General features: G+C 36.8%; 1 protein-coding gene across 3 annotated transcripts in view; it reads left to right on the top strand.

The window, feature by feature from the left end:
* The window catches only part of XB5896631.L (glucuronokinase 1 L homeolog), a 45,799-nt gene that overhangs the window by 10,252 nt on the left and 15,227 nt on the right, over positions 1-20,320 (top strand). For all 3 annotated transcript variants that reach the window (XR_001932259.2, XM_018225754.2, XM_018225753.2), the window contains exons 3-13: positions 1,209-1,253; positions 2,257-2,410; positions 5,377-5,448; positions 5,965-6,053; positions 8,758-8,914; positions 10,332-10,409; positions 11,250-11,341; positions 12,977-13,082; positions 17,407-17,486; positions 18,814-18,882; positions 19,708-19,768. Coding sequence is in view for 2 of the 3 variants with exons in the window: in XM_018225754.2 (XP_018081243.1) it covers positions 1,209-1,253; positions 2,257-2,410; positions 5,377-5,448; positions 5,965-6,053; positions 8,758-8,914; positions 10,332-10,409; positions 11,250-11,341; positions 12,977-13,082; positions 17,407-17,486; positions 18,814-18,882; positions 19,708-19,768 (1,003 nt within the window). In the remaining variant the exon portion in view is untranslated. The remainder of the gene's footprint in view (positions 1-1,208; positions 1,254-2,256; positions 2,411-5,376; positions 5,449-5,964; positions 6,054-8,757; positions 8,915-10,331; positions 10,410-11,249; positions 11,342-12,976; positions 13,083-17,406; positions 17,487-18,813; positions 18,883-19,707; positions 19,769-20,320) is intronic.

Raw genomic sequence — 20,320 nt, 5'->3', positions numbered from 1 at the left:
GAGCTTATTAGTTTAGACGTCAACCCAGAACTTTACCTTTGCTAACTCCAAATTTGCTGTTTAATCTATTTCACGATTTCACGATTACAGATTGCACCATGAATGTTTGCCCACCGCCTTAAACAGGCACAATGTATACACGAATGTGGACAAATCCAGTTTACTCTGCATAATAGTAGAAACAGAATGTGTTTTACACTTAGAACTTTGACATACAATGTTGTTTTATGAACCAAAAGATGCTGGCAAATAGGCCACTTTTGTTTGTATCTCCAGTTTTCCTATTCAAAAATACCTTTAGCAATATAGAAATTCCTTTTTTTGTGCAGTAGGTTTCCAAGTAGATTTCCTTCAGTTTACTCTAATAAGAATTTATTGCAGCAAGATGGAAAAGAAGTCAGTGATTTGGAGTAATTTTTCCAATAGATTCCAGTGACTTTAAAGTGTACTGTAAGAGCAGATGGGAAGACACATATGGTACCCATGGAGAGTGTAGCATTGGGTATAAATTATGCAGGGAGTGGCTAAGTGGTTTGGCCAGAGGATTAGCATAAATTACATGGATCTGATGTAGAACATGTCAGATACACAGTCAATTTGAAATGTACATGGAAGAAACAAATAGGGCACTACCTCAAGCCTTCTAGTTATGGCTTTTCAATTCATTCTGTTTGGAAATTAAACACTGCAAACAAGATTTTCAGAGCTGCTTAATCGGCTAACAAGTTGTGAACGGTATTAGCTTTGTTGAATCAAGCTTATGAAATGACAGAGCATGAAGTGATATTATCTTGTGGGAAAGATCATCGGATTAGTGAACTGATCCCTTTGGGCATTGTATTACAAATGCAATATCCAAATGTTACTCAGTTTTGTAAAAATTATGTGATTGCTTTTTAAAAACTACACTTTAAATAAACTGTTGTAAAGCCATAGGAGCGCCGGTTCCAGTTGAATATTGCAAAATTGTAAATTTTTAGCTAAGATGATGAATTTAATGTGTACAGATAGACTTTTCTATGCACTAAGCATTTGTCATCAGCAAGTCAGCCGTTGTTTCCCTGTTGTAGATTGCACCCTATGCTCTGGATTATTTATGGCCTAGCAGGCATATGCCCTAGCAAGCATACGGTTTGGGATGTGAGAGGCCATTGGCCAGCATTTTATTTTATTTGGCATTTTTTAATTTTTCCTTATCTTTTATTTAGGAGGCAACTTTTCAGCGAAGTGTACCTGGTGACAAATGCAGACAAGTAAGCAATACAAACAATGAAATTAAATATGACATGGTAGTATTTCTAGAATTGTTTTTGCACTGATAATCAGCCTAAAATTCCTTTGTTTGCAGGTTAATCTATTTTAGATAATCTGAACTTAACTTTCCTTTTAATATCATTTTTTACAGATGGAGCTATAGCAGTGATTTTCTTAATTTGCAGTTTGCAGATTCATGTTTGAACAGCTGCTTTCCATTATCTCATAAAATTAATACACAAATATAATAAACTTTGCTATTGTTCTAGAAGCTTCAAATGCTTTATAAGCAATATCTACATTTTCCCTGTAATAAAAGTACTTGAAATGAAAGTACAGAGTACTTGATCTTAATTAAGTTAGCATACATCCATGTTGATGGCAAAGCAATCCAATTTTTCATGTTTAAAAAACATTTTAAAGGGGTTGTTCATCTTCAAACACTTTTTTCTTTTCAGTTCAGTTGTTTTCAAATAGTTCACCAGAAATAAAGACTTTTCCAATTACTTTTTATTTTCTATTTGTGACTGTTTTTCTTATATTGAAGTGTAAAGTTTTGTTTTTTTACCTTTTTATGTCTTTGTAAAGCAGCTCTGGGAGGGAGTCACTGACTCTGTAAACTGTTCTAAATTGATACATTTCTTAGCTTTGTCCCTGCTGAGCAGAATCCCTGAGTTTCATTAAAGGAGAAGTAAACCCCCTTTCTAATAAAAACCCCCCTACCCTCCATAGCCCCCCCTTCCTTCTCCCCCACACACAAGAGTTACTGCGCATGCACCGATACGGCACTTCCTTACTGAGATTACCAAAGCAGCTGACTCTGCAACAAGGTGTAATTACTTGTTAAGGGGTATTAACTTGTGGATAACAAATTCATTATAGCTGTATTTGATTTAGCAAACTCCGACTAAATATTGGATGATTTTGAAGCTGTCTATCAAGGTATAGGTTATCAATGGATGTATGTCACTTTAATATGAAATGTAATTTGGGTTTTTACAGGTATAAGCACTATGAACGATGGGCAACAGCCAATGACTTCCCTGTAGAAAATATCATTAATGATGGTACTACTACTTATGAGACTAGACTTGGGGCAGTTGCAGATCTCGAGCTTGCCATTTCCAGCAAGAAATTGAATGATGACATCATGTTGGTCAGTATTCTGCAATGCATCCTTTCAGCAGTAATTGCTTATTTCTTTGTAAAATATTACTTTGTCATTTTTCCAAAGTAGAGATGAAAGGGCCCATTTAAAGGGGACCTGTCACCCTAAGAAATAATTTCAAATTCTTTTCTATCATGTTAGTTGAGCAAAATAAACTTTACATACACTGTATTTGTTATTTAAATTTTGTTTCCTTCTGTTTTGGAATTATACAAGCACAGCAAGCAGGCAGTTGCCATTTTGTGGACACGGTTATTAAGGGAAATTGTGTGTCACCCCAAAATCTCGTGTATGAACCAGAATGAGGGACCTAATGTCCATGTGCAGTGCTGTACACAGTTATAGAGCCTGAGGAGGGAAGGGGGAATGTGAGGAGAGCAGTGACATCTAGGAAGTGCTGAATGGAAAGTGAAAGTAATTGACTGCCCCTCCTCTATGCCACGGGCATAGAGGCGGGGCAGGCAATATTTGATTGACAGTTTAGATTTTTAAACACCTTTATAACAGGTATGGATGTTTTAATGAAAAAAAAATTTGGGGTTCAATATTTAATTTGGAAAGGACTTTCATTATGCAGTTTTTTATGTGTAGGTGACAGGTCCACTTTAAGTAAGGTCTTTACAGATAATGGTGTTATAAGGGACACAAATTCTTGGCATATACAGAACCATGCACCAAGGGGCAGATTTATTAAGGTTCGAATTGTAATTTCAAATTAAAATTTTCGAGTTGGATTTTTGGTCAAAACTCACAAATTCAAGTTGGGAATAATCCAAACTCGATGTCGAGATTTATCATACCTTGGAACAACTCGAATTTGATAGTACACCACCTAAAACCTCCCAAGTTGATGTAGAAGTCAATGGCAGAGGTACAGTGACCTATTTGATGATGTTAATAGCCTTCCTGACATTAAAGTTTTGTTTGGAGAAAAAATTCAGTTCAAGTTTAGTCAATTTTAATTTGATTCAAGTTTTTGGGTTGACAATATTTGTTTGAGTTTTAGATGTTCGAGTTTTTTCTTAAATAAGATACTATTCGAGTTTCTTGTTTATTGTTTGGTAATGACCAAACAATAGACCAAATGCATAGGAGCAGGAGGACCCACTGACACCTGTGCCCACTGGGAGTTTTTCTGCTAGCTTGGTGGGCCAGTTCGACACTGATACTTAATGCCCCCTTTAGGTCTGGAGCAAAGTGCACAACACAGCATTCAGTTGGGAACATGAGCCCTGCCCAATTAATTTAACTTGGTTAATTCTGATATGATACCATTAATTTCATTAAGTTAATTTAGCTATGATACACTTGCACTCATCTGTGTGCCCAGTCTGTACTTCTTTCATTTGGCTAACAAAGAATTGTTTCTCAGCAAATAGATGCTAGAACATACATTCATTAAAGGACATGTAAAGCCTACATTTTCCTACCATGTATATAAACTGGGCATATATTCCCCATCCAACCAAAATCATTTGTACTGCATATACCCCTTCCATTTGCCAGCACCATCACATTTTCCAAAAACAAATAGCAGGATTCACCCGGCAGCCATTTTCCCTCTGACACATCATCTGCAAACAGGACATGTATGTTGAAAAGTCCATGCAATGCAGAATGCAGGTTACGCAGGCACAACATACTTTGATAAAAAGTTTTGCTGGGGTTGAGCTCTTTAATGGTTAAGCTGAGCTCAGGAGAGGTGGTTAGGAGAAAAACATAGGATCAAACAGCTACAATTTTTATGGGAATCAGTGGCAGATATCTAAATATTTAAAAGAGGCTGCTCTGATTTTTTGTGGGGATGGTTGACATGCCCTTTAAAGGAACAGTAACAACAAAAAATTAAAGTGTTTTAAAGGAATGACAATATAATGTACTGTTGCCCTGCACTGATGTGTTTGCTTCAGAAACAAAACTATAGTTTATATAAAAAAAACTGCCATGGGACAGCCATGTGATAAGTAAACATAGCTGGTCCTATTTGAACTTTGTATACTACACTTTGACGAAGCACCCACCATTGAACAGCGTACAAGTGCAGGTACTTTGCAAATCATTATATATACGTGTATATATATATAGATATAGATATATAGATATATAGCACAAGTGCACAATATAACAAGAGAAAACCTCAGTTAAGGTTCTTTTATCGGCTGTTAAATATTGTACCAGAAACCTTCTGTTGCCACTGTAGCTTATCAGGATTCTAGGCTTGTACTCTGTTGAGGGAGCACATCTCAAATGTCTGTTTAATGTTAAAAAGTGAAGAATAGGTAAGCAGATTTTCATAACTTATATTTCTCTGCCTTGTAGATGTATTTATTTGTTCCATCACTGTGTGATGTGTGTGTATTCTTTTGAAATAAAAATGAAAAATAGAAGTATCACGAGTGCTTTCTGTGATTTGAATTTTACCTGCAAACACATCATGGCTGAACGAACGTGTGATTGTCAAATAAAAATGAGTTTGAAGAGCAAGTGCAACAGACTTGTTTAGTGTTCTCTCCATACATATTTCACCTTAATCAGTCCCTTATAGCTTTCTCCCCATCATTCCTATTTACTTCTTTATATCGCCATATCACAAAGCTCTGAAGCAAATGCCATAACACACCTAAATCTCCTTCAGCATCCAAATGTATTATTCAGAATTCATAAAGCATACACATCTGTGACATTTTATAAAACTATTTCATTTCCAGTTTTATGTGTAATTTACAAGTGTGAAAAAATCTGGAACAAAATTTGCTATAACTTCACTAAATCCCAATATTTTGCTGTTACTTACATACATTTTATATAGTTCTGTGGCCATTTTAATTTTACCATTGCACAATAAAACAATGGGTATTCAGACAGTTAGAGAGCATTATTTTTTGTAGCCGAAAATAATCATGTAGTGATTGGTTTCAGCAATGCACGGTATCATTAATTGTGTATCTTTGTAGATTGCTGCGGACATGTTGTGTGCTGATCAGAATTTCGACATGGCCCAAGTGATTAAATTCTTTCAATTAAAGGTAATGTGTTACTGGATGATTTCTTTATTTGTAAGGCCAAGGTGCTTAAAGGGTAGTTCACCTTTAAATGAACTTTTAGTATGATGTATACTTTAATATTTTCAAACAATTTGCAATTGTTTTTTATTTTTCAGTTATTTTGCTTTTTGTTCAGCTGGTTACCAGTTTGGTATTTCAGCAGGTAACGGTTTGCTAGGTTCTTATTTACCTTAAAACCAGGCATATTTGAGAAAAAGTACAAACTCAATTTTTGAAAAATAATCCCCAGTGTTCTTCTAAAATATTTTGCCCTGAGGATGACATGGTCAAACACTGATCAGAACAGTCTAAATCAAAATAATAGTATTGAAAATTTATGCAAGTTAAAGGGAAAATATACTCCCCATTTTGACATGAGCACACACAGATGGATTTATTTAGAAAAGGTACATAAACACTCTAAACTTACAGAAATAAATATAACTTTTGAAACATTGCTATTCTTAATGCAGCAGATAATAAAACTTTTCTTTCTAGGGTGGCGAGCTTGCAATTTATTATGAGTTGGAAGAAAGTGAGAGTACATCTTCAAGAGGAATAGTTGAAGTTTGTCCAGATACACTTAGGTAAGAAATGTACAAGACCGCAGTACTTGTCAGGCACAGAATTTGGGGAAGGCAGATAAGGCAAATGCCTTGGGCACAGTGAGGTAGGGGGTCTAATAAATTAGAGCACCAATGTTTTCTTCCCTCCCCTGTGGCCTTAAAAGTCTCACTGCTGCTGAAACCTCTGTCACCCCATAATCCAGGGAATTTTTGCTGCCTTTGTACAGTACCTACTCTACCCAAGTGTGCCCGTGTGTGGGAAGAGAGCACTTTGACAAACAGTAATTATCTTTTGCCATGCAACATACAATACAAAGTAGCATAACCAATATTCACCTGTAAATGAAGACAGAGGCAACTGGTGGAGGAAGGCGCAAGGAGGGCAGCTTGGTGCCAAGTCAACTAGGTCCAGTGTACTTTTCTTATTGTATCTCACCAGCTGTAAGTTATAATGCCAATCTTATAGACATATATACATTGACATGGATATACATTGTGGCTGGAAACCATAACATATATTTGGGGTCATATACGACTGAAATGGCAGTTGCGTGTTTGCAAATTTCCCCACTATCAGTTACTTGTAAAATCCCATTCATTAAATGCGCGTGTCAAAATGTGCTCTTCCATATATATTACATTCGGTGGTGCTCAGTCATTCCTGCCTCTTGTTTTGACAAATGTGTAGTTGCACCTGTTGACTCAGAGGAACCCTGGAACTACTGAGCACCTTCAGATCAGATGGTAGCTCTAGGGTTCCCTCAGCACCCTGCATCAATTGGTGTAGCATACTTGCGTCTAAAGAATCAGGGACACTCGTCACTCTCATGCAGAACTCTTTAAATGATGTTGACCGGATTTGAAAAACTTTTCACTGCAATAGTGTCCAATTTACAGCAAAGTTGGAGCGCAATTGCATCAGAAGCATTGCAACTGCAACAATGCTGGAATTCTTGTCAAAAATGGGGAATTAAGGGGAAAAAAACACGGTGTTTGAGCTTGTGGTTTTACAAGACCCCATTATGTCATATTGGTGTGTATGTGTATATATGTCTGTGTGTGTATATGTCTATAATGGTGCATTCAGGGCTCTTCATTATAATTCATATATTGAATATAGACGATCGTTGCCATAGAAGAATTTCAGGGTGTTTGCCTGCCAAAAGCCTCCAGAACATCATATGAAAAAGTTTGGGAACCCCTCTCTGCCTGTATAATAATTTACTCCACTTTCAACAAAAAAGAGAACAGTGGTATGTCTTTCATTTCCCAGGAACATCTGAGTACTGGGGTGTTTTCTGAACAATGATTTTTAGTGAAGCAGTATTTGGGCACCCTTGTAGTTTTGCTAATTTGAATGCATGTAACTGCTCAATACTGATTACTGGCAACACCAAATTGGTTGGATTAGCTCATTATGCCTTGAACTTCATAGGCAGGTGAGTCCAATCATGAGAAAAGGTATTTAAGGTGGCCAATTGCAAGTTGTGCTTCTGTTTGACTCTCCTCTGAAGAGTGACACCATGGGATCCTCAAAGATTGTTCAGTATCATGGTTTAGGGGAAGGCTACAAAAAGCTGTCTGAGGTTTAATCTGTTAGTTTCAACTGTAAGGAATGTAATCAGGAAATGGAAGGCAACAGGCACAGTTGCTGTAAAACCCAGGTCTGGCAGGCCAAGAAAAATAGAGGATCGACATATGCGGAGGACTGTGAGAATGGTTACAGACAACCCAAAGATCACCTTCGGAGACCTGCAAGAACATCTTGCTGCAGATGTTGTATCTGTACATTGTTCTACAATTCAATGCAATTTGCACAAAGAACATCTGTATGGCAGGGTTATGAGAAAGAAGCCCTTTCTGCACTCTCTTCACAAACAGAGTGGCTTGTTGAATGCAAAAGCTCAATTAACATATAACAAAAAGAGATTTGCATGGAGGAAGAAGAAAACTGCATTCCAAGAAAAACGCCTGCTACCTAATGTCAAATTTGGTGGAGGTTCCATCATGCTATGTGGCTAGTTCAGGGACTGGGGCCCTTGTTAAAGTCGAGGGTCGGATAAATTTAACCCAATATCAACAAATTATTCGGAATAATATTCAAGCATCAGTCACAAAGTTGAAGTTACGCAGGAGTTGGATATTCCAACAAGACAATGACCCTAAACACACTTCGAAATCTACAAAGGCATTTATGCAGAGGAAGGAGTACAATATTCTCAAATGGCCGCCACAGTCCCCTGACTTAAATGTCATTGAAAATCTATGGGATGATTTGAAGCAGGCTGTCAGCAGCCATCAAATTTAACTGAACTGGAGAGATTTTGTATGGACGAATGGTCAAAGATACCTCCATCCAAAATCCAGGCACTCATCAAAGGCTATAGAAGGCGTTTAGAGGCTGTTACATTTGCAAAAGGAGGCTCAACTTAGTATTGATGTAATATCTTTGTTGGGGTTCCCAAACTTATGCACCTGTCTAATTTTGTTATGATGCATATTTTAATCCAATAAACTTTATGTCACTGCTGAAATAATGTTTCCATAAGGCATATATTAACAGGAAGTTGCTATTTTGAAAGCTCAGCCAATTATAAACAAAACTCCAAAGAATTAAGAGGGGTTCCCAAACTTTTTCATATGACTGTAGTCCAACAGCAGAAATTGGAACAAATACTTTGTGTGAATGTGTGTTTTATTCTGACATATTACTTTTTTGTAACAGGATTAAACGTTTTTTTGAAAAACCTCAGTTTGGAGAAACTTCCTCTAGAATGGCAAGTGTTGTCTTTTATTGCTTTCAACGAGAGAGCCTACATACACTGGAAACATTTTTAACTCAGTTCCCAGCTACAGAAGACAGAGTTTTAGGAAAGTATATGGTAAGTAATTAGAAAAAATTTGCCTTGAAATTCTGCTTGTGTAATGCTATTACAGGTATGGGACCTGTTATTGAGAATGCGTGGGACCTGGGGTTTTCCGGATAATGGGTCTTTCTCTAATTTGGATCTTCTTACCTTGAGTCTACTAAAAAGTCATATAAACATGAAATAAACCCAATAGGCTGATTTTGCTTCCAATAAGGATTACTTATATCTTAGTTGGGATCAAGTACAAGCTACTGTTTTATTATTACAGAGAAAAAGAAAATAATTTCTTAAAAAAGAGCTTTCTGGATAACATTTATGGATAACGGATCACATAGTAGTGTTTAGCATAATTGCAGGGAGTGTAATTTCCCATTAGAGACAAAGCTCTTATAGGGAAAGGGCACACAATTTTGATTCCAGTATTGTGCCATTGCCCTTAATGTTAATTCCCAAATCTAGGTCATTGTTTTTTTCTGAAAATTCTAGTTCTAGAACATAAATCCTTCCTGTAAGATAAAGCCAGTACTTTTTTAATGTCTCTTACTCTCAGTAACATGCTCAAGAGGCTCCAGGATCCCTAAGCTGACAATTAATTAGCGTAAATCGGATTGTTTTAAACTAAGTAAGAAAAGTCTGGTGGCACAAACCTAAGCCTAGAATATATATGCATAGTTTTTATTACAATATCTACAGTTGATGGTTGGGGCAAAAAGTATCCATATACAGTAGGGATGCACAGAATCCACTATTTGGGATTCGGCCGAATCCCTGGTGAAAGATTCTACCGAATACTGAACCGAATCTGAATCCTGATTTGCATATGCAAATTAGGGAAAGGAAAGAAAAAAGTGGGGGAAAAAAATCTTCTTTTGTGGCAAAAAGTCACGTTATTTCCCTACCCGCCCCTAATTTACATATGCAAATTAGGCTTCGGTTCGGCCAGGCACAAGGATTCGGCCGAATCCTGCTGAAATAAGCCAAAATCGTGGCCGAATCCCGAACCGATTCCTGGATTCGTTGCATCCCTAATACACAGGCAGTCCTTGAGTTACAAACATCCGACTTACATATAACTCACTCTTACAACGAAGGCTATTACAGTATCATTCTGTGATTTGCTTGACCTTTATTAGCATTTATTTTTAATAAAGCACCTGCCCCAAGCCCCTGGCGTGTGTTGTCTACTGCAGAACACAGAAAGGTAAAAATATTTATTAATACAGGCTCTAAATAGCACCTGTGAAGTTGCCATTATCAAAGAATTAATAGCTAGTTTTGGTCACACTACTACAAGTTAAGAATGAAAGCAAAGTTCTGACTGTAGTATAAGAAACAAACAAGGTCAATAAGCTCTTTACAGCTGCTTAATTTTTTCATATTATTTCCAAGATGTATTGGAACATAAAAATGTAATTTATTTTATCTTAAGGAATGGCTTATAAACACTGCTAAGGTTCCAGTGTATGGAATGAAACTACCTACTGGCTTTCAGCTGATAGGGCAAGTGGTAAGCACCTTCCTCAGTATCTCTTTAAAACTGTGCTGTATGCTGTGTTTATACATATACTGTCAGGCAGAGGAGAAGCAAATTATGTGTTTATGTAAGGTAGTCTAAAGAAAAGTTAAATCTTTTGAAGGGTGCCACTTTGTAAGGCACACCTGGTGCCTTAAAGGAGAAGGAAAGCTAGAGAAGCAGTTTATTGCCAATAGTTTAGCCACAATAGTGCAAGCTATAACACTATATTTATTCTGCAGAATGCTTTATCATACCCAAGTAAACAGCTCTAGAAGCTCTCTCTCTCTCTGTTTGTTTAGGATAGCAGCTGATATATTAGCTTGGTGTGACATCACTTCCTGCCTGAGTCTCTTCCTGCTCACTCATAACTCTGGGCTCAGATTACAGGGGAGGGGAGGAGGAGCAAACTGAGCATGCTCAAGCCCTAGCCCTGGAGGTTTTAAGTTGAAAACAGGAAGTCTGATACAGAAGCCCATGTATATACAATAGAAGTAAAGAAATGCTGTGTTTCTTTTGACAGAGGACTCAGAGCAGCATTACTTTGAGGGTTTACTGGTGTATTTAAATATAAAGCTTACATAATTTTAGTCTTACCTTCTCCTTTAACCTTCCACTTCCCACCACTTCTGTTCTGTAAAATTCACCAGGCTGGGAAGTCTTCCCTTACCTACCTTAAAGTGTTGTCTGTAAGACCAGTGTGACCTCACAAAGTGAAATAATTACATTGTCATGCTGACATTATACAGATACACTTGCTGAGTGTCTGACTTAGCTATTGCGATGCTTTGCATTTGTTGAATTATATGAAACATTTACTTTTTTTTTTACTAGGGGCTGTCGGACTACACCAAGTGGCTAGCTCACTATTCTTCATTAAAAAATGAACCTAACGTTAAAGCAATCACTTGTCGAGCATATGCAAGGTACAGTATGTGATTTAAATTAATTGAAGTTTTGTCTCTTCTAGTGTAGGGAGCATGATTGCAACTGCCCGGTTCCAATGCTGAAAAGTTAAGCATGGGGGTGACTGCCTCATGGTGGCAGCTAGGGCTGAGACACCCCTGATGTTAACTTTCCTCTCTATCAATTATTTTCTAGTTGTTAATCCAGATCTAAAATGTACTCTACAATATTATAGCACAGGGTTGTCACCGCAATGTCTCTGGTTTGCCCCAGGGCCAGTTACCAGCATTCACCTGGTAATTGCTATGTATTCTATTATTTTTTGGAGTTCATCAACCTGACCATTATCCAATGTGACATTTATTTATTTATTTTATGTACACTATGTATAATATAAATGTAAAAATTAATAACCAGTAAGACCTAAGAGCTTTAAAGTGCACTCCAGAAAACAATCACAAATATGTAAAATTTTGCAAGTTTGTGAAATCCAGGATTTTTCTTGCATTATCTTTTATTTTTAGGCTTGTTAATGTGCTGAAGATATTCTGCAATATGTAATGTCTGAAACAGTCCTTAAGAGGCTGTCTTAAACTTGACCTTGATCAGAACTTGATCAGTTCGCAGACTCATTTGACTCTGCCCATCATTGAGTATGTTGCAGTTCTAAAATACAATATTAATACCTTTTAAAATCCCCTCCACATCTTCGATATCATATAGGGGATGGTGAGGGATAAATTGATGTTTTCCCATTAAACTAAGGTCAGGGGTTCCCTGTACTGATTATTATAAATCACTCAAAAACAACTGCAAGGAAAATTAGTAAGTACGTGACTTCCAATGCACTAGGGCCAACATCTAAACATGGGTGCTGTATTTTACCCAGTAATGTTTTCAATTGTTTCCAGAAATCCAGGGGATGTAGGAAGGTTCCATTTTATGAAGCTTCTATAAACCTATTCAGTATAAATACAGCAGATAGTTTCTTTTTTTTAAAAAATGTCAGAGGGAAGCCTTTCACACCAATCATATTGATATTATGGATATGTCCAGCAAGGGTATGAGTGCTTTAATTTAACTTGAATTGGGAATTAGTTGATAAATTTCCTATCTTTGGTCCTGTTGAGTATAAAAGTTGCTAACTTTGCACATTAACCTGAGGTGTTATTGCAGGTAAAATGAAGGTTTCAGTGAATCGTTGGAAATTGTTTAGAGGAGCAGCACTGTATTCAATTATATTTTCAACATTGGAAGCTAACTTTAGGGGGCTACTTATTATGGTTTGAGTTGTGTTTTCCATGAAAATTTGAGTTTTCAAGGTTATTTTTTTTGGTCAAAACTCACATTTACGGGTTAAAAAAACAATAATTTTTCGAGTTTTTTGGAAAAAATTTGACCCTGGTAATAGCTTGAATCTGAAAATACACCATCTTAAACCTTTCGAGATCATGTAGGAGTCAATGGCAGAGGTCCCTTGAACCATTTGAAGATGTTAATAGCCTGCATGATGTTTCAGCAAAATTAAATTTTCTCTTAAAAAAGAAACCATTCAAGTTGAGTTCATTAAAGGTATAAAAAAAACTTTATTAGACCTTTGAAAAGTAACCCCCTTAGTGTTTTATACCTCTTGCTTCTGCATTGTATTTTAACAGAATTGGAGTAATGGGGAATCCATCTGATGGCTACTTTGGAAAGACAATTTCGATGTCAATTGCTAACTTTTGGGCCGAAGTCACCATATCTGAGAGCAAAAACCTGGTAATTAATAATGATGCCTTTTGTGTTGGTGTGTATATAAATGTAAGCCTTTTTTTTTACCACGCTTAATCTGCTTCTAAATGAGATAAAAGTGCATTCATTCTTCACAGGAAATGAGAAGCTCTTTGTTGTTTGGTGATGCAGCTTGTATCAAACACTCAGAAAGCGAATATGCTTTACTAGACTTTTCTTTTACTGTAACAAGCACTAAATAAGTGACAAATATGTAAATCTGTATTTTATCAAAGCAAGATGAATCCTTCTGCATAATAAAATCTCTAAAGCAAATGATGGTCTCCCAGGGACATTTGGAATTAGACGTTAACTGTGCATTGTTTCTTTGTCAAGAGTATGTCCTTGTGGTAGTGATGTCCTCATTTAAAGATTGCTTTTAGCTTGGTTCAAAGCTTAAGGCTTAATCGGAATTCTGCCTCAGAGTGTGAGGAGGCGCTTTTGATACCTTTATAGAATTCTAATCAGTGCTAATGACTCTTCTTCCTGACATATGCTTCTTTTTATACTTTTTGAATGCTGCCCTATTGATCATAGCTTATTGCAATACAGCTCATATGGTAAAATGATTTATGCGTTTTCTTATATATATTATATTCATATTTTTAAAGCGTGTTCATCTGCTTTGGCCCAGAATTTTAGTACAGGTACAGTAACTGAACGAATGTCTACAGGTTTCTGTTTTTTATTTGTGTGCTTACTAAGGGGCAACACTGTCAAACACAGCTAAAATAAATCTTCATTTAGTATGCAACCAGCCAATGACTGAATGCACACAGAAAATGCTTTCCTTCTCTCCTTTCTTTATTCTCTTCCACTCAAATCCTAGTGTTTTGGTGAAAAAACATAAACTCCCATATGTGTTACAAGGCACTAAATATGCCCTGGAAGTAACTAATAGCAACCAATACGATGTTTGCTTGACCAGTAAATTCTTCCTGCTGATTGGTTGCTATGGGTTACTGCTCCTGGGCAAACTTAGTGTATTTTATTACAGACTCCCCAATATGGGTTATAATTCTCTATGGTCACTTTACGCACTACAGGGATAAATGATACCGTAAGCTTGATGGGCCTCTCTCCCCCTTAGCTTGCCCCAGCGAGGAGCATAGCACAGCATTTTGCAGGTGAAAATGAGCATAGGAAAGTTCTACAGCAAGTCACCATACAGAGATCTACCTACACCTGTGATTGCTGGTCTTATAGATCTATGGCTGCTGAGGCAGAGTAAGCTCCTATAGTATCGCCAGTAACTGATGGACATTGAAATCTATGGCTAGAATGTGAGTCAGTGGGGCTCATTTATCAACATTGGGCAAAATTGCCCATGGGCTGTTACCTATAGCAACCGATCAGTGATTAGCTTTATAAAGCCAGCAGCAAGCAAAACAATGAATGCAGCAATCTGATTGGTTGCTATAGGTAACAGCCCATGGGCAATTTTGCCCAATGTTGATAAATGAGTATGTTTGTATGTTACAAGCTGACATGGTAAATATATATATAAGGCAGTGTGTGGCTGGTGCACACGGTGAAAAAATCACATGCCTGTGTGCTGGTTCAAAACAATAATAATATTAGTTAGAAGAAAAAACCGCACCAACCAGGGCTTAATATAAAGACAAAGTGTCAAAATTTATTTTCAACGTTTCGGCTCTGTAGCTCGAGCCGTCTTCAGGAGTAAAAAATACTGTGTACAAACATACAAGTTTAAATAGCCAAAAAAAACGCCAAACCATGAAGTGACGTGTACAGCTTGATAGTGCAAAGGTTAACCCCTTTTCGTGACGTAATTGTTGCCGTAATAGTTAAATATGCGTGACTCTTCCTGCCCGTGAACAACAAATATATGCCATATTACGCGTGAGACAGTGATAACGGATTATACCCGACCATTAGTGACGCTAAAAAGAATATATATATACAGCCCCAAAGCATGATGGAACTGCCACCAAATTTGACAGTAGGTAGCAGGTGTTTTTCTTGGAATGGAAATAACTAAATTTTTTTTACACTTTGTTCCAAAATGACTGTGGTCTAGATGAGCTTTGGCATACACAAGCGACTCTGTTTGTGACGTGAGTGCAGAAAGGGCTTCTTTCTCATCACCCTGCCATACGGATGTTCTTTATGCAAATTGAGCTGAATTGTAGAACAATGTACAGATACACCATCTGCAGCAAGATGTTCTTACAGTCTTTGGAGGTGATCTTTGGGTTGTCTGTAAGCATTCTCACAATCCTCCGCATATGCCGCCAGGCCTGCCAGACCTAGGTTTTACAGCAACTGTGCCTGTGGCCTTCCATTTCCTGATTACATTCCTTACAGTTGAAACTGACAGTTTAAACCTCTGAGATACCTTTTTGTAGCCTTCCCCTAAACCATTGTAGGGACCCATAGGGTTAATGTGCTCCTATGGCTTTAAATCTGTACACTTCCTGATTTCCCTAGTTGCTGGGCAGATGTATATGTAGCTAGTTGTAATTTGCATAGTTATGCTATTGGCCAATATGTTGTGGCAACATCCTGTCACAATTTTGGATAGAGAGTGAGAAGGGGGTGGATCTTTGGCTTCTGGTTGCTGACCCATCTGGATGTTTCCAGGAAGCCTGGGTACAACAAGGCCCAGTAAAGCCACATTGCCCTAGTGGGACCAGTACATCTAGATAGTAAAGTCGGGGACAGGGACCTTGTGAATGAGACCAGCTAGAGAATACTACCAGTTATAGTACTCTCTAGGAGAGTCAGATAGGTAGGTTTAGTAGCAAGAGCAGCCTGGCTCCAACTAGGAGGGATAACAAGGAGGTAGCTCTCCCCTCAGGCAAAACTGGCCTGTAGTGTAGGTACACAACCTAATAGGGAATTAGGGCTAGCGAGTTCCCTGATCCTCTGTGTGAGGTTCCAGGTCACTGTGCTGTGATCCTGAGGGTGTATCTATCCAGGTGTTACGCTATCGCCTCAGAAAGTTCCCCTGTGCCATCTTTGATAGACATGTTGTAGTCATGATTATTTGATGGTGCCTCTGTGGCTTGTAAGTACAAAACCCTGTGGATCCTGGCACCCATTTCTTCATTGGTTTATGCACCGTTGCCTGTGGGAGTTGTAGTTTTACTATACCGCACCATGACTTTTTCCAATTTGTGAAGACCCTACCGTCTGTGTTAGAGTCAAGTGTAACCCATGCTCTGGTTTACTAGATGGTGATTAACCCCATTGGTCTGTTTAGCCCAAAGTTGTGTTACACCATGATATTTAACAGTCTTTGTTTTCAGATCTTTTGAGCGTTGCTTTGAGGATCCCATGCTGTCACTCTTCAGAGGAGAGTCAAACAGAAGCACAACTTGCAATTGGCCACCTTAAATACATTTTCTCATTATTGGACACACCTGTTCAATGCTTAACAAAGCTAATCCAACCAATTTGGTGTTGCCAGTAATCAGTATTGAGCATGCATTCAAATTAGCATAATTTCAAGGGTACCCACATTTTTGCACAACCAGTTTTTCACATTTGATTTAATTTCATACAACTGAATACTGCTTCACTAAAAATCTTTTTTATGTGTCGTTTTGCAGGTAGGACCAGCATACTCATTAGGACCTTTATCAACCTTTTTTTAAATATATATATAATTTCAACAGTAATTGTAAAAGTTCTAGTTTGTGCATTTAGCATAAAATGTTCTACTGAAATAAACCTCTTAAAAACCTAAAAAAGTGAACAAATTGTGGATAATGTTATAATCCTTATTTGTAAGCCATGCATGCTGTTGACCATTACTTGATATTCTGAGACTGTAAGTGTGCATGAATTTACATGCAGCTTCTTTCTCTTGTTAATCAACGACTATTCAGGTATTTATTTGATGATTTGGGATTTAGACTTAATCTAATTAGAGCATCTGTTAAAACCTTCTTTTCACTATTCTTTAATCCACATTAGTTCCATGTAAGTGAATTGTGCCTTCAGTTGTTAAAAAATTAAACCATCCTTTGAAGTTTCATTATCTTCCTATTCTGGTTTGACTGCAGAAGTTAGTCAAATATGTTAATTAAATATACCCTAATTCCAGAACCTGCTGTTACTAATGCGAACATGGTATAGGCTTCACGAGGCGCAAACCCCCCTCCACCCCAATTCACAGTGAACCTGCCTCTTTATGCCTGAACGTTTTCCAGTTAGAAATTAAATGAGCCACATTTCTTTCAACTATGAGAACATCAAGAACATTTTTACTTACAGTATAATTGCTCCCTGCTTTAGTTTCATGTTTTGTATGAAAACTCCTTTTTCATTTTTTACATTAAAACAGGTACTGGTTCCACATGCATTAAATGATCCAACTGAATTTGGTAGTTTACTGGATTTATACTACATAAGCAGAAAGGAAGGGTGAGCTGTAACATCATTGTATTTATCTATTGTGTTTTTGCTAGTTATATTTTTTAATGGGTTGACTGTTCCTTCACATGTAAGCGTAAACATTAATTTACAGGTGAACAACCTTTTTAATAATTATAATTATTTTATTGTAATAATTATTTCTAAGATACCTGTACTATAGTTTGCCGAAAGTATGAAGAACCACAACCAGTGATGCAAGTAATGTAGTTGCAGTGAGCCTGTATATGCCGTTTAATTGAAGGGTGGAGGGTAGTAGAGCAGATATCAGGTGGCTCATCTCCCATCATAGCCATATTACAACATAGTGGGTAATATTCACAAATAAATAGTATAGGTATGGGATCTGTTATCCAAAAATATGTTATCCAGAAAGCTCTAAATTATGCAATGCTGTCTGCCATAGACTATTTATTTAAATAATCCAAATATTTAAAAATGATTCCCTTTTTCTCTGTAATAATAAAACAGTACCTTTTACACTAAGATATAATTAATCAGGGTCAGACTGGGGGGGGAGGTATCTGGGCTGGTGGGGCCCACAAGAGACGAGGGCCCAGTCCGACCCTGTAATTAATTCTAATTGGAAGCAAAACAATCCTATTGGATATACTGTATATACTTCAAATAATTCACTCGACCATATAAAATTTCATTCCTGAACCAGCAAGTGTATTTTTTTTAGTTGTAATATTGGTGTGTAGGCAGCCATCTCCGTTCATTTTGTCCATGTGCTTTTAGAAAGAACCAGCACTTTAGGGTGGAACTTCTTTCTGGCAGGCTGTTGTTTCTCATACTCAATGTAACTGTACTATTGAGTGCTGTTCTTATATCTACCAGGGAGCTGTTTTTTTTTTTTTGTTTTTTTGTTAGAGAGCGGTTATCTGGTTACCTTTACATTGTTCTGTTGTTAGGCTGCTGGGGGGGGGGGGTGATATCACTCCAACTTGCAGAACAGCAGTAAAGAGTTTATCAGAGCACAAATCACATGACTGGGGAAGCTGGGAAACTGACAATATGTCTAGCACCATGTCAGATTTCAAAATTATATATAAAAATATATGTTTGCTCTTTTAAGAAAGGGATTTCAGTGCAGAAATTCTGCTGGAGCAGCACTATTAACTGATGCGTTTTAAAAAAAACTATTTTTCCCATGACAGCATCCCTTTAAGGTATGAAGATTCAAATTACGGAAAGATCCATTATATAAAAATCCTAGGTCCTGAGTATTTTGGATAACAGGTTCCATACCTGTACTGTGAATCCTTAATTTTTCCATATTTTTAATTAAAAGTTTGTTTTCTTATTTAACTTTCAGATACTTGGGGGGCTTGAGGTTGTTGCAGGCCACATGCAAGAAGTTTTATCAGTTCTGTTCTGAAAAAGGGTAAGATTAAAGCTGTGTTTGAAGTAATGCATAGAGTTGTATATTTTAATAATATTAGTTTCTTAGCTTAGTGGCACAGTCCACAATTATATTTTGGCTCCAACAGAATGTCAATTAAATTATTGTTTGTGTCTCACTATAGGAGTCACTTTAGTTTTACATGAAATGTCACATGCAGTAATGGGATCAAAATAGTTTTTATTAAATAACTGCCTCTTTGTGTGTTTTCAATCTACTTGTTTGATCAAGCTCCAAACTGTTTAGCTGATCTATAGATGAACAGTTAGCGTAAGGCCTTGATACCAGATGCCAAGTATTTGTTGTGTTATGTGAGATATGCATAAACTGCTTAATAATTTGGTACACAATCTAAAATAAAGCATCTCCGGTATGTAAGAAAACCAAACAATCTGTTACATTGTTACTTGTTTGTTGATTATCATTATAAATAAGTTCCCTGCTAAATCCAAAAGGGATTTGGTAAAAAGGTCACTTTATTGTGTTATAATATAATGTGTGTTTATTGTTTTCTCTGTACTTTGTACATATATTTTGTATTAAGCCTGCTGCAAAAATCATTTCAACCCATGGCTGACCTTTAATAAAATATATTTTTTAGAAGTCTTGTTAAATTACAGTAATCAAATAATTGTCCACACTTTACTTATTTAATGTAAAGTGTTCTAATCTATAGTTATTATTCAAATACAAAAGTTTCACAATTTCGTATGACAAGCAGGTTGGGCACATTTGTAGAGACAAAGCAAAGGAACATTAATGGTTCTAGATATTGATGTTCTCTGGATCCTTCTTTTTTTTCTTTAGAATTGCCCTTTCTAAACAGAATTTTACTTTGAAGTACAATGTCAACATCCCAAGGCAAGTGGTGAGTATTTTGCTTGACCTTTTCTAAACTCAGTTTAAAAAGCACTAAATAGTTGTTATTGTTTTTACAGGCCTCTCATACTACATGTACCTGGTGTGGATTAAAAAATCCCCTCTATGTTGTAATAGCAATCCCAAGTGCCATACTTCCTGTAAAAAAGTTCTCACTTTCTGTAAAATGCATTTGATGAGTATTACAGATGAAATTGTCAAGCACCACTGAGAAAAAAAATATTTTTAGACAAAGTTGGAAAATATATATTTTAAAATGGAGTGCTAAACTGGTATATATTATAACATAAATGGTTTGCAAAACTGGCATATACTATAACATAAAACATAGCCTCATTAAAGTAACTTCCACCTTCAATCAGGAGTCAATATTTTTATAGACTTTCTGACCCTAAATAGGTTCCAGATTCATATCATGGAGATATTATAACCTCTTGTTTATCTTGTATAACATGTCACATTGGACTCATAATTCAAACCTAGTGGCAACCATGTTTGTAAAACCTCTAGGGTTGTCACCTGCTTGGTTTTGACCCAGACA

The sequence above is a fragment of the Xenopus laevis genome, chromosome 7L (assembly GCF_017654675.1).
Source record: "Xenopus laevis strain J_2021 chromosome 7L, Xenopus_laevis_v10.1, whole genome shotgun sequence".
NCBI lineage: Eukaryota > Metazoa > Chordata > Amphibia > Anura > Pipidae > Xenopus > Xenopus laevis.
The sequence above is the reverse complement of the archived record's forward strand: the minus strand, read 5'-3'. Positions and strand labels throughout refer to the sequence as shown.